The following is a 14555-nucleotide window of genomic DNA, read 5'->3' on the forward strand; positions in this document are numbered from 1 at the left end:
TCAATAAATTAGAATGTGCATTCCAATGAGGCTTGTTTGTGAGATTAAATTACCTTTGGAAAAGGAGAACCTTAAGTAAACTTGCCTTTTACTAATCCATATTTGTATAATAGTTATTTTTAGTCAAATGTTTTATTAGCTTTAAGCAGAAAGTAAATGGTTAGTTTTTTTGCTTATTTTGAGCATGGTTTCTGAAGACTGCTCAATATATCACTAATATTTAAACCATTTCTTAAACTAACTTCTTGAGGATCTGAGTCAACTGGCAGGGACAGCCATGTGAAATGCAAACTTATTAATGGAAAATTGAATGGAAGGAAAAGATTTGGTTGGGTTTTAGTTGTTTGATGTTGGTCAGATAAATTCACTGTACCATCATTTTTATTTATTTTTTAAATTATAGATTGAGTCAGAGATGAAGGGTTGTCTGGACTTCCTCCGCTGTGTTTACGACGTGTTCGGATTCTCCTGCCAGCTTTATCTGTCTACCCGTCCAGAAAAGTATCTGGGTGACATAGCCGTGTGGAACCAGGCTGAGAAGGTAAACTGTGGTGTGCATCGTGATTACATATTGAAATAAATAAAAAAAGAATGGACTGATCTAATTTTTGTCTTCTTCACTGCGATAAATTTAGATAATTAATTTCTCCTTCTGAGATTTGGTTCACTGTCACTATGTGATCATCAAATAGTATCACATCTATGAGTCATGTCAAATTCCTTCAATTTCTGTAGGCGGTGTTTTCAGCAAGTCATTACTCATATGTTTTGTTTGGATTACAAATGTTCAGTTTTGTTATATAATTTGATATTAAGCAGGACAGACTGAATGTCCAGTCGTATTCTTGCTTGTTGCATTTACTAATATTGTCTGCATCGATGCTCCATGTTTGACAGCAACTTGAAAACAGCCTGAATGAGTTTGGGGAGCCATGGAAACTCAACCCTGGAGACGGGGCTTTTTATGGACCCAAGGTCAGGCAGTATTTTCTCATAACCTCCTGGCAAACGCCAGATCGGCTCTATTCTGAGGGTCTACTATTCTTTTTCTATCGTTGCAGATTGACATTAAGATCAAAGACGCGATTGGACGCTACCACCAGTGTGCCACCATTCAGCTGGACTTCCAGCTGCCTATTCGCTTCAATCTGACCTTTGTGGGGTGAGTCAGCTAATCAGAATGCTGCTGAGTCTGGGTGCTGTGTAGCACCAAAGCCAAGCAAACAAGACATGTATGCAAATTTGAGCTCTTCATCATGAAGGAATTTTAATGTAAACAAACTGTCCTGGTAGATAAAATAACAATTCAATGACCTTAAATGCTTTTAAATTTATGGTTCCAAACAAGTAATGAGAAAAACTGAAAAACTAAAACAACTCAAATCAGATTTTAATAAAATTATAGTTTATTGTGTATTATTTTTAAGGGGTTTCTTTTTTTAATTTAACAAAGTAACATAAGAAACCCTATTGACAGACATTTAAACATTTTTGAATAACATTTCAACCATAAAACTATTCATATTTTGAAGATTGTTCAACACTCTCGGGTTCTTGTGGGAAAGTGTGAGAGAGCTGACATTTTAAAGTCAAATCTCTGAATGTATAATGTCAAATTGTTGTTTGTATTATCCACGTCTATTTAACTGAAAGTTGCTGTAAATGAAAATAAATAAAATCTGAAACTGTCACAATCCAAGATTAATTGTAAAACTTACAGAAGAGTTTATGAAACTGAATATGCACATTATAATCACAGTAAAAATGTTATTTACACTTTTTCTCTTTTTGTCTTTCCACCTCATTTTCTGTTGTCTTTCTGTGGTAACAGAAAGGATGGGGATGACAAAGCGCGGCCAGTCATCATCCATCGTGCCATCTTGGGCTCAGTGGAAAGGATGATTGCCATTCTCACAGAGAACTATGCAGGAAAATGGTGAGCTGAATCCCTGTTGTTCAAGCCCTTAAATCACAATCCATAATGTCAAATGAATATGGATGAATTAGGTGTTTTCCTCCTATTGTGGGTGTTTTTATGTTCCAGTCTAATTGTACACTTGCTTTTTAATTACATGGCTTTGTGTTGGACTACAGCACAATTCTCTGACTCTCATCATTCCCACTACAGTGATTTCAGCCTTTTAACTTTCGGTTTTTGAGGAGGTTGGGTTGACTGGCGTGCTTGTTAGCGTCACGCTACATGGGGATCATCACAACCCATCTGTGTCTCTTCAACAGGCCTCTGTGGCTCTCTCCACGACAGGTGATGTTGGTGCCCATCAACCCCTCCTGTGAGGATTACGCCAACAAGGTGCGTGTTCTATTTCCCAAAATAGACACCGCTGTGTCACTGAAAGGTGTCATATGTTTGTACAGCATGCTGCTGATTACATTAAGTGGTATTTTTCTCTGTCAGGTGTGCAAGCAGTTCACAGAAGCCGGTTTCATGGCAGACGCTGATCTGGACTCTGGCTGCCTCCTGAACAAGAAAATCCGAAACGCTCAGTTGGCTCAATATAATTTCATCCTGGGTGAGAAAATGTGACGCCAAATTTAATTTATTAGTGAAGAGGATACGAGCTGCTGTAAGGTGTAACAAATCTAATCAGTTTTATGTTTCTGATTAGTTGGGAAGGTTGTTCCTCCTATCTTGGAGAACTAACAATATTTTTATAGATTTAGATTTTAAGTGAGAGTACAATACGGGCAGCCAAATAGATCATGGTAACTCTGGGTGAATTTAAATTGGTTTATGCTACATTTTAATCTAAGCAGAAAATGAAATCGCACTCTTAACATCTGACAACCCCATCCTTCCAATGTGATCACTTTTTCAAAAGATACATGGAAAAATTTAAAATATACAATCTGTAGTTAAACTGATAAGACCTTTTACGGCTTGTTTTAGGGCAGAAGCGATAAATTGTGATCAATCGTGATGAATCGAGAATTGAAATAACTGTCAACTAATTTGCCAATTGATTAATCATTAACTGGAGTATACAGATTCAGAACAAATAAATCAGAGCTGTAATAAAACCAAAATTGTATAAATATAGAAATTCTTTTGCATTTCAAATTTAAAAAGTAATTTTTCTCTTATTGCTATAAATTAATTGATTGGATCATTCAAAAAATAAACAGGTTAGCCCTACGCTTTACTGATGTGAAGAAAAAAAGGGTTTTTCACATGTTGATGTTAGAAGTTATTTATATCTGCAAAAGCATCTTTGATCAAGCGTACATTATAGAAAACCTTTGTTGTTGCATTTTAAGCTATAAAATAGTTTTTTATATTATTTGAATAATTAATTGAAGTGTTTTTTTTGCATCTTTTAATGTATTTCTCGTTTTGCGTAAAAAAGACTCAAATAAAAAAAATCTGCAGAATGTTCCAATTGTTTTTATCTGACTAAACAGCAGAATAACTGATAGATTAATCAACAACTAAAATTGTTGTTGATTGCTTGCAATCCCTAGTTCTTTTTCACTGCACAACTACTCAGAAAAGAACCATGAGACGTTGAGTCAGTCAAAATAATCGGCCTTAATTACAGTCACAGTTCAAGCCGAATGGTCGCTCAAGCTGGCCAACCACCCACAGTTGTTGAAGCCACTGATACAAAACCGGGACTGTGTTAGGGTAGCTGTGCTCGTGGTGTCATGTCAAGCTGTTGTTGTCTCGTGTCTTGGCAGTTGTCGGGGAGAAAGAGAAGATGACTAACAGCGTAAACGTGCGCACAAGAGACAACAAGGTCCACGGAGAACTGCCGGTGTCTGAGGTGATGGCTCGCTTGACCCTGCTCAAACAGTCCCGCTGCCGAAATGCAGAAGAAGAATTTTGATGAAGATGGGCAAAGCGAATTTTGTCCTTAAGTTACCTCATGCACAGCAGTTGTTAGAGGAGCTGTGAATAGGCAGATGATGGCATTTGTGTAGATGGATTTTGTAAAGTCATAAATGTGAAGTGGACACAAATGGATCGTAATCTTGTGTAAGTGCATTTTAATGAATGGGGCAGTAGAAAAAAGTAAATGTCCATGTGATTGTCAGTGAACTCTGGAGGGAAAAATCTCATTTTGGGGCTGAATACCAAATAATTTCTTGGCAGTCTACATCAATTAGAAGGAAACTGAACTGATAAATGAGAGTGTGAGATCACTATGACCATTAAAATGATGTGAAATTGACACCTATTTCTCATGGGGAGAAAAAAGACCTGAAATAAAAGGAAAAAAAAAACTGCAAAATGTGTTCTCTCTTCACTTTTCATTCATGCTTTACTGTGTCTCATTCAGTCTTTTCTTTTTCTTTATTATTTGGCAATAATTGTTAATATTATTCTGTGTGATGTGAAAGACCATAATTACCCTACATGTTAATGTATAAGGTCAGGAACATACCAGTGTTTGCTTGTAAAATATATTGTATTTCTCTTTTAGTTGTTACACATGATTGTTGTACCATCTAAATAAAAGGAGCCCAATAGTGAGATTTACCATTTAATTGCATAAATTGCATGCAACTTTCTATTGTTTCAAAAATTCTAATAGTATTTTGTTTTCTGTTTTAATGTACAGATTTTAACATTTTGCTCTACAATTGACCCCTTCATCTGATTGGTTAGCCTATTCACACAAATCACTTTTTTTTTCTGTGATAGTTTCTCATCCCGCCCACTGCACTTAATGTTTAAGTTAAGGCAGACAAAATTAACTGAAAATTAAAACCTGACCTAAAATACTTACATAATCATGCTTAAACTGCGATAATTAAATTATAACGAAATATTGTCGTTTTTAATTGTTTTGCAAATAAGGTCTATTTCCAGCTCATTTAAATTATCTGCGTTAATATCTATTATTCGCGCATTCATACAATATTATTGAAAAAGATGCCTTCAGAGTCAAGAGAACGTAAAAGGAACGCCCCCTAAAACATGCTGCGTTCAAGTAACATCAATGGAAATGTTTCCTCAAAGTTTAGTTCCTACTCAGTAGATCCCGAATTTAATTTTATGAATTTTATTTCTTATCGTGGATATATAATATACTTTTCATTTCTATTAACCAATAAATCACACTAAGCAATGTCGTTATACGTTTGCGTGCTGTCCGTGCGAGTAAACACAAATAAGAGGGGTTAAAAAAATCGCTTTTTTGCGTCTAGATTAGTGCTTTGTTCACCGATTAAATATATTACTTGGTATCTTTTATATAAACAAAACCACTAACGGTAGAGACAAAATCGGATGGATTAATTGCCGGATGGCCGTCCATCTTCGGGGTACCTACACTCCGTGAATGCATCTGCTGCTTCTTGTTCCGCAGCAACAATGGCTGCTAGCTGTCACATATGGAGACCAGACCGAGGACGGAGCTGCAAACACTATGGAATATTTGTCATCTTGTTTATGGATCTGGTTTTACAGTGCGTAAATGGTATGTTTACAAATACAGCTATATTTATTCGAGAAGAAGGCTTTAGCTTTTAGTTTTGTACCCAAAGCTAGTAGCACCGAGCTAGCATAGCAAGCTAGCCCCTGCTCCTAGCTGTTTCTGAATGAAAACAATTCTGAGATGTTTTGATTGAACCTTTTATTTTACTGTAATTAGAACTAAACAGTGACTGTAACTACTGATTTAGAAGAAGTTACTGTACTCTGTTGTCTCGGTGAAGTAACAAACTACTATGCTATGTTTGCCCTATAAGCAATATTTTTATTTTTTTACTAAATATGATCGCTTTTCAGGATACCTGAGTTCTCCTCATATTGACCAGGAACCTCCTTACACAAGAGACGCCCAGCATGGAACTATCATCACCAGCCCGGTGATCCCAGCTGTAGCCTCTGGTAAATTCAAATGATATTAAATCGTTATGAGGAATATATCTTTTTTTTTTTTTAACACAGAATCACATTGGTCTTACCATGTTTAGTGTTGCATAATCTAGTCCAAACGTAAATGGGCTAATTTAAAATAAAAAGTTATAGATTAAGTACAGGTGAACTTGACACACACACACACACACAAAAGAAATAGAATCACTTTTAACACCCTGCTCATTCAAAGACCAGCAGACAGATCATAAAAACCAATGAATTACAAGTAAATGTAATTCATTCTAGAAACAGAAAAAATGATGTAAAAGCTGTCTTTATTGAGTGCTTTATATTTTTAAGAGTTGTGTGTTCAAAGGTCAAAACATTTGTATAGCTGTCTTACAAATTACTATAAAATTTGACAATGATTGGAATTCTTATTTTATATTTCATGTAATTTATCAAATGCTGTTTGCTAAATATTAAACCCAGCCACAGCAACCATTTAAAAGATAATTTTTTCAAAGCGTTGGCAATGCCAGGTGGCAAAATCACAAGTAGGGAGATGAGCACAAGAGTGATGGCCATGCAGTTATCAAAAGTAACATACCTATAGGTGGACATCAATAAATTAGGTCAGAATTAAAAACTTTGTTACTGTAATTCACTAGATTTTTAGATTTTTGATTTTCCAAAAGCTTGCCTACATTTTCTTGTGCAGACTTTTTAATAGAGAATTGTTTACAGTCTAATATATTCATAACTGTTTTAACTGATTAAAACACCTCATTGTTTTTTAACAGTCAACCTACTTTACTTAGTGAATAATTTTTTTTGTCAACTCTAGTAAAGCGTTTTATTTTCAAACCAAATTCAATGTCAGATGTTTTGCAGTTTCCCCAACAGATGAGGACAGCTACACTTCCAAATGTCCAAGTAAAGGTTTGTGTGATCGCCTGCCAGCCAGTTGCATTCAGTGCAATTACCAACACAACTGCACTTATGGGAAACCGGCATCTTTCTCATGTAAACCCAAGAAAGGCGTTCACTGCGTAGTGAGTAGCAGCTTCTGTACGAGTCTTGATTTACCTTAAAGTCTGGTTGGAGTTACTCTGAAGGAATGTTTCTTATTATATTTCCAGGGAAAGTCAGGAGAGCAGCTGAGTAACTTCACTCTCTCCATCACCTGTCAGTTCTGCTGGCAGCTGGACCCATCTGAGTACCGCTGCTCAAACTCCACTAACTGTATGACGGTGTCCTGTCCCCGCAAGCGCTACAACGCCACCTGTGACGTCTTGGACCATGTGCATTGTTTAGGTATGACTACAGATGTTTATAGCACTACTATGCTCACAGTTTTCTGTAAATTGTGTATTCGTCATCCACTTTGACCTTTGATGGACGATTTATTTTTCCGTTAAAAGGTATGGGCAGTTTAAGCTTTTTTTTTAATGTTACTTTATTTCCTTTTCATGGAGCTCTGAGTCATGGAGAACTTTGCATTGTCTACTTCCGTTACATAAACAGTAATGTACGGCGTGGGATGACTTATTTTTTTCCTGTCTCCAGCCAAATGCTGGCTTACATTGATGTAAATGAATTAGTTTTGCATTCAGGTAGCTGGCAGTGTGTAGAAGATTTACACAAAACCACTTGGTGTATTTTGCTTTTAATTTCTTATGCACATCTAAAGACAAAGTGTATGTGGGCTATCTTAAATGACTGAATACAGCAGTCAATGCTGTATTCAGTTTGTAAAGGATGTTCTTTTTTTTCTTTTTTTTTCTCCCTCTGACTGAAAAGGAGCTACTGTTGGAAAACAAAGACTTTCTGAGAAACGGCTCTCAGAAAAACTTGCATGCTAATTTAGATGTGAAATTCATTGTTTGTGGCTGCTTTGTAATTGCTCTGTTGAGACTTAATATGCTTCAAAAAGACAAACTGATTTCCCTGTGATGCTTTTTATTGGAGGCAAAATGCTTTTTTTCTCTAGGTAGTGAAAGGAGCAATAATCTGTGCCTGGAGATTCTGTGATGAGATATTCACAATTTCTTTATATTTTGCACTTCAATTTAGCACAAATTTTGTCTTATTTTACCTTCAGCTGAGTGGTTTGTGATTTATATTTTAGCTCTTTATATTGTTTTGCTTGATTAAAACTGAATGTTCCCAAGAAAGAGAGAAATTGAACTTCTTCTGCTTTCTACCAGTGCTATCTAGAAATAACCACTCAGAGAAAGGAGACTTGTCTTAATGCTGTCAATCAGCTTTCTGTGTGGGGCTGCTCATACTCCCATTTTCTCCTCCCCTTTCTCTTTGCTCTCTTCTTTTTTTACTCTGCACCTTGTTAGCATGACCACCCATGATGGTGGATAAACAGTTTTCCTGTAACGACCATTAGCACATTTAGCAGCAAGTACATTGTATTGATTGACAGCACTAAGACACTCCTCCTGGATCTAATTTGTTGTTTTTGGTCAGGATGACTTGGGAGTGATGCATTTCTTAAGATGGCAATATTACTTCAGGCAGGAAGTGAAGGATTGATCTTCTCACAGATTATTTGTCACATGGCAAACTGTCACATGACAGTTTTAACAAATATGTAAAAAAACATTTTTTATAAGTTACATACTGCATTTTTATTACTTTTGCAGTACTTTGAGTTGACCTGCCAAATAAAATCATAATAAAACATTGGAGTTTGTGGTTGTATTGTGACAAAGAATGGAGGAATCTGAGTTCATCAGATGTTTTTTGTCTGTGTAGAAAGTGACTTTCAGCTGTTAGTCTGGCAAAGCGAACAGAGTACAAAACATCTTTCATATTTTTAATTATTTAAATGAGAAAAATCTCTCTTGAAGGTTAATGTTTAATATTAAACTGACTATTAAATGTAATTTTCTTCTTTAGGCAAAAGGCGGTTTCAGAAGCGTTTGTTCTGTAACTGGACCGGTGGATACAAATGGTCAACAGCACTCGCACTCAGGTAACCTTTTAGCCAGTTTTCAGCATTTTTTTTCTATTCAGTCAGTTTGAGTCAGGATGTGTGCTCTCAAATTATCATCCTGTGAATCTGTGCCTCTGCTCTTTGTTGCTGCAGCATCACTCTCGGTGGTTTTGGGGCAGACAGGTTTTATCTGGGCCAGTGGAGAGAGGGACTGGGCAAACTGTTCAGCTTTGGAGGCCTGGGTATTTGGACGCTGATAGATGTTCTTCTGATTGGGGTCGGCTACGTGGGACCTGCCGACGGCTCCCTCTACATCTGAAGCAGCGCTCCCCTAGGAAAAGTCGCAGTCTGCAACCCCTTCTGCCTCACACTACTTTGCTCGCAAAAGATCGAGGATCTGAGATGCCGAGTTCTCAGCACGTTTGCCTGTCCAGCACATCGACACGTCCTCATCCCATCTGCTAAGGAGCAGGAAGTGTTTTCCCCGTTAAGCCAGCGATGATTCTGCCTACGGAACCAACATGCTCAGTTCCAATCGCTCTGCGTCCGAGTCCTGTGGAGAGTGGGCAGATGGGGCTGCACAGGAGGACGGAGAGCCGCCGTTTATGTGCATCCAGTTGGTTTGACTTAACCGGCAGTTACACTCCAGCATGCTCATCTTTGGCTTCCTGTGGAGCGCTTCTTTCACAGACATCCTGTCACCTTACACAACTCATCGCTCCTACTTTATTGCAAGATAGATGCATCAATGTGGGTCAAATGGTTGCCATGGCTGCAGTGCTTGATAAGGTTACATCACTCACAGAAGACTGGTTGAAGGTAATATGTATGTTCTTAAAGCATAAATATACTGAGATGGAGTACTGTAAGGTGATATTTTTTGCTGAAAACAGCCAGTTTCTCAAAAAAAGTGATTTTGCATTGATTTTTTTTTTCCCCCTCTGAAATAAGGCAACTGTACGAATATTGACCTGGGGAAATTATTAATTATAGATTTTAACTATCATACAGTCTTTTGAAATTTAGTTTCAGATACAAAAAGAGGAAAGATATGCAGCATCCTTCACTTGCTTTAGCTGTATAATCACGTTTTTTGAACGCAACAATATTACAGCAACATATGTTGGTTCATGATAAATAACCGAAACACTTCAGAGATGTGTTGTAGTTGCAAACTGCAGCCATTTTGTGGTTTTCCTGTATGGGTATTTGAGATTTTCGCTCCATCCTACTGGCAATCTTTGTCAAACACTATCAACTGTAAAAAATGTTGTTTTTGTTTCTGTTTGCGACCAACAGCATTACGTTCTTGTATGTTTCATTGAATGTTTTTCTCTGCTGTGGCTGTAAATGATGTTTTCTTTGTAAGTTATGTAAATAAAATCCTATTACACTCTACCTTGGCAGTGTTTTGCCATATTTTTACAAATTTGTGTTCTGGTCAGGTGAATAATAAGTCAGTAGATTTTGAGGTAAAACAAAAGGGTAAGCTTGCTGAAGAGTACACTCTGATAGCGATTTAATTCCAATCAATATTTGAAAGTCAGATTCATTACATGGTGGTATATTTCTGTTTATTTTAATTTGACATGATCTACAACTACTGAAAAACCAAAACTTGTTTCCAGAAAAAACGATATGGTATAATATTTTAAGAAAAAAGTAAACTCTTTTGAAAGGCTGCTGAGTTGACTGTTTTCCAGCTAACTATTGTTGATGTCCCAAAAGCAGGAACGTTTCAAGACATTGGTAAATGATCTAATTGTTAAAGAGAACTCGATATTATCTCCAAGCACATTGATGGGTAATTCAGTTGAAGAAAAAATATGCTGTAAAAATGGTGCAAAGGTTTTTCAAGAGGTCCAAAAAGAGATTTTTAAGATCAAAAAGCACAGAATGCTAATATCAAACCAACACTTGGTCAGGCTGCTTAAATTGTTTTATTATGCAGCCTGACATGTGGCTAGTCCGGTGACTCATACCCCAAAGATTCGCTCTGTGGTTTAGGTCAGGCAAGTTTTCTGGACAACAAATTGCAGTGAAATCAAGGTCATTGAATCAGGTGTTGGTACTTTGTTTGGGCCGTGTGGGCAGATTCCCTTTTCAGAAAAGGAAATCATCTCCACAGAGATTCCCAGCAGAGGAATGAATGAAGAGAGATCAAAATTTTTGTTAGTCTGGTCTGATCTTCCTCCAGACTCTGGAAGTTTGATTTCTAAATAAAATGCAAAACTCGTCCGACTCCAACCTCAGTCTACATTAAGAATCCCCACCAAGCTCTGAAAAGGCGTTCCTTTTGGTTAACCCTGAATCATTTTCAGTTCCACTTTTTTTCCTTTCACTCAAACTTCCACTAATATGTATGGGTACAGGAAACCTATTGAGCAATAACATTTTGTGGTTTACCCTCTCTGTGGAGGGAGTTCACTGTCTGCTGGCTGTCAAGTCAGCTCTCCTCTCTGCTATGTTGCAGGATATAAGATTAATGTATTAAAACTGGCCTTGTCATTGGTCCTATATTTTCAAAATTTTCTGTGGGTAATGAATCTGTGCAATAGACAAGTTTCACTGTTGAATAGCTGAAATAAATTAACATTTCAATTATTTAGACCTGAGCAGAAGTGTAAATGGTCTCCAAGTTTAAGCAGCACTCCAGTCTGCACTCGGAACTCAGAGTTTATTCATGAGGTGAGGTAATTTTTCATGAATTGTTGCCCGTTTCTTTCACTTTTCAAGCAGCTGTTGGTGCAAATAGCCCTTTGATTTACTCATGCATAACAGAAGGAGGGGATCAGGAGTGCAACATGATGACAGAGCAGCATTTCCTTCTTGATTTCTTCCTGTTCTAACAGCCTAATCAATGCGCTAAATTACTTCAGACCTCAGGGAATATGTACGTCAGTGTAGCTGGTTTGGCAGAGAATCAGTTCTGTTGGGTTTTTACTTTTGCTTTGGATTTATGTCACTGACTTTTTTTTTGAAATCCTTTCTGTTCTGGTAACTTCTTGTATTTGTGTCGACTTTTTCAGTTGGTTGCTCTGCTTTGAGGCTAGAAATGATCTCCTCCCTAATTCTAGTTCCTTAACTCTGACACCGCCCCCCACACAGCCTGTACTGCTCCCACCCCTCGACTGATGCAAGTACATTGCAAATTATCTGGGGTAAGGCAATTACAGCTCTGCAAATAGGCATGAATTTTGTTTACTTTTTTGGTTCTACTTGCTTTTTAAAACTCAACAAAAATGAGTCTGCTCTGATTATTACTGAAATTACATTAAAAGAACATGCACACAAAACCATGTTAATATGCTGTAATAGTTGTGAAAAACAGTCACAGTGTGATGACATAAACCTGAACACTGAAAAGAAAGAGCTATTATTTTTCACTTGATGTGATCTAATCACCTCATCTTATCAATTATGTCTGAAAATAAAATCCAGTCCAGACTAAATAAGTCATATAGCACAAATACTATTTTTCTGTTTCAACTTAATGATCAGATCCTGTTGCCCAATTAGAAATAATAGCCAAAGAAGGATTTCAGTATCGTTTCTCTTTGATGACATTTACAGTTGCACCTTTTATGAAACTCTTTAAAGGTAATTATATCAAATTTCCTCCTCGGAACCATTATTTGAATCTTCTGCACTCTTCCCACAGTTATTTTCTCTATTAGTCTTGGGTAGCTGTAAAAAAAAAAAAAAAAAAAAAAAAAGGAAGGGAAAAAAGGCCAACACTCTCACGACTTCCCAATTTTGAATTGCTAATAGCGCCAAGAGAACAAAAGTTTATTCATCTTTCTCTTACGCAATCCCACTTAGTCTCACCATGCCTGTGAGTTTTGGAGCAGGGACCCCGACCCGCAGCATCCAACTCAAGCTCACAGATTGCAGCTTTTCTCCCTCCTGCTGGGGCTAATAAACCTAACACACAGGAGTGGATAAACACTGAGCTGCCACCACATGAATTTAAAAGTCAGAACTGTGCATTTCCTTTCTCCCACTTTTGGGGTGGTTGCTAAGGAGAATTTGATACCACCTAAGGACGTGGAACAAATTACAGTGCGCAGAGAAGCAATACTAAAAGTGCACACCACCCTTTTATCTTTGCATTTGGTTTGCAACACAAGGCTAAACAAAGAAATAATTAAATTCACACTAATCAGAGAAGGACTAATTGGTATAAAACTGAAAACAAAGGCCTGCAATTTTATTTAAACTGACTACCAATATGAAACAATTGCCTACTCAGTTTTTACCATGCTTTTGTTACATCCAAATCCCTTTGAGCAGCTGTATTTTAATAAAGGCATGATAAATGAATCATATTCACACACCTATGTGCAAATGTGACCAGCTACATTGTCCATAAAAAAGAGGAACATTCTGGGTGACAATAAACAAACCTTGGGAGCTATTCAGAGCATTCTGAGCACCCAGAGATTACACTAAATGCCTCTCTCCAGTCGGACCTGAAACAGAAAAGTTCAACATAAATGCAGTTACATACAGACAAATACAAAAGAAAAAACCTGCTGTAGTCCTCAAAAAAACCCAACAGCAAACCAATTTAGACTCGTCTTCACAACAACAGCTCAATCCAATACAGATGTCAATTCAACTGAAAAGCTGTGGAAGGGCCTGAAAACTGCAGCTCACTAAACAGGAAAGCCAGATAACACATGTAGACTGAAAGGAAAATATAAAAGTTAAACAGATAAAAATGAGACCAATATAAATAAATTCAAAACATGTTCCACTTCTAACGTAACGTTACTTCTAGGGAAAATAAGGAAAAAATAATAATTTGGGAAAACAGAATGAAAAACATTAATGCTTTGTAGGAGTAAATTTTCATTTTATTTCAGCACTCACCTGGTACATCTCACTTAGCAAAATTCACTCACGCTGCTATAATACTCCACACTTTAAGGACATGTTCTGTTCAAAGAGCCCTCTTCAGCTGAGGCCTCAGATTTTTATTCTTATTGAAGTCTCGACTCTGGCAGGGGCATTCTATAACTTTTATCTTCTTTTGGTAATATTTTTATGTGAATGTATATCAGGTCAGTGGTTTTCAACCTTTGCCCCAATGTTTCCCTGCTCTAGCGTACTGGAATCAAATTACTGCACTACCTCCTTAGCATGTGGCATAAGACTGGTAATTACCTATTTAAGTCAAGACTGTGAGACAAAGAAACTATTAAAATATTCAGGAGTCCTGAGTACCAAAATAGAGAACTACTGCTTATTGTCATTGTCATGCGCTGATATTAGCATTTTAAACCATTCATAATACCTTCTTCACAGGCTGTTCTTCAGGTTGGAAAAAGGAAAAAAAAAAAAAAAAATCAAAACTGACGCTTCAATTTGGGCATCTTCTGTGGGATATTATGCAGCATTTTCATAGCAAAAAGTGTTTTTAAAAACATGTTTCATACTGCGACATGCCTATTGGGCGACTTCAAATTTGGTTTTGCAAACTTGAGCCAAGCTTTCATTGCTCTCGGCATCCCCATCTCGTTTCAGTTTCATAAATTTGTTTGAATGCTTTCTGGAGACAAAGGCTGTATCACGACCACTTACCCAAAGGAAAACCTATTAAAACAGCTTCACTTAGTCAAGGGCTGAACAGAGGCACTTTAAAATAACAGGCATGTAGCAACTCTTTGTTTAGCAAGTTTCAATGGTGGTTCATTCTGAACACTGCCACAAGCACATTTATAAGTGTGCGCCATGATTAATATTGGTGTATTTTCCCCCTTGAAAGATTTGCTTATC

At 37.0% G+C, this 14555-nt stretch overlaps 2 protein-coding genes across 3 annotated transcripts in view; both read left to right on the forward strand.

Moving 5' to 3' along the window:
• Positions 1 to 4405, forward strand: part of tars3 (threonyl-tRNA synthetase 3) — a 13409-nt gene extending 9004 nt beyond the window's left edge. For both annotated transcript variants that reach the window (XM_055036545.1, XM_055036546.1), the window contains exons 14-20: positions 404 to 541; positions 898 to 975; positions 1062 to 1162; positions 1832 to 1936; positions 2239 to 2311; positions 2417 to 2531; positions 3697 to 4405. In XM_055036545.1, the coding sequence (XP_054892520.1) occupies positions 404 to 541; positions 898 to 975; positions 1062 to 1162; positions 1832 to 1936; positions 2239 to 2311; positions 2417 to 2531; positions 3697 to 3845 (759 nt within the window). In that variant the 3' untranslated portion in view covers positions 3846 to 4405. The remainder of the gene's footprint in view (positions 1 to 403; positions 542 to 897; positions 976 to 1061; positions 1163 to 1831; positions 1937 to 2238; positions 2312 to 2416; positions 2532 to 3696) is intronic.
• A 909-nt stretch (positions 4406 to 5314) lies between these two features.
• tm2d3 (TM2 domain containing 3) lies at positions 5315 to 10172 on the forward strand. The gene is made up of 6 exons (XM_055036306.1): positions 5315 to 5441; positions 5753 to 5854; positions 6719 to 6879; positions 6967 to 7141; positions 8738 to 8813; positions 8928 to 10172. Exons 1-6 carry the CDS (start codon positions 5336 to 5338, stop codon positions 9091 to 9093), a joined length of 786 nt encoding a protein of 261 aa, XP_054892281.1. The 5' UTR covers positions 5315 to 5335; the 3' UTR covers positions 9094 to 10172.
• Positions 10173 to 14555: the final 4383 nt, after the last annotated feature.

This window comes from Poeciliopsis prolifica, unplaced genomic scaffold, assembly GCF_027474105.1.
Source record: "Poeciliopsis prolifica strain line A6 unplaced genomic scaffold, Auburn_PproV2 SCAFFOLD011, whole genome shotgun sequence".
NCBI classification, from domain to species: Eukaryota; Metazoa; Chordata; class Actinopteri; order Cyprinodontiformes; family Poeciliidae; genus Poeciliopsis; species Poeciliopsis prolifica.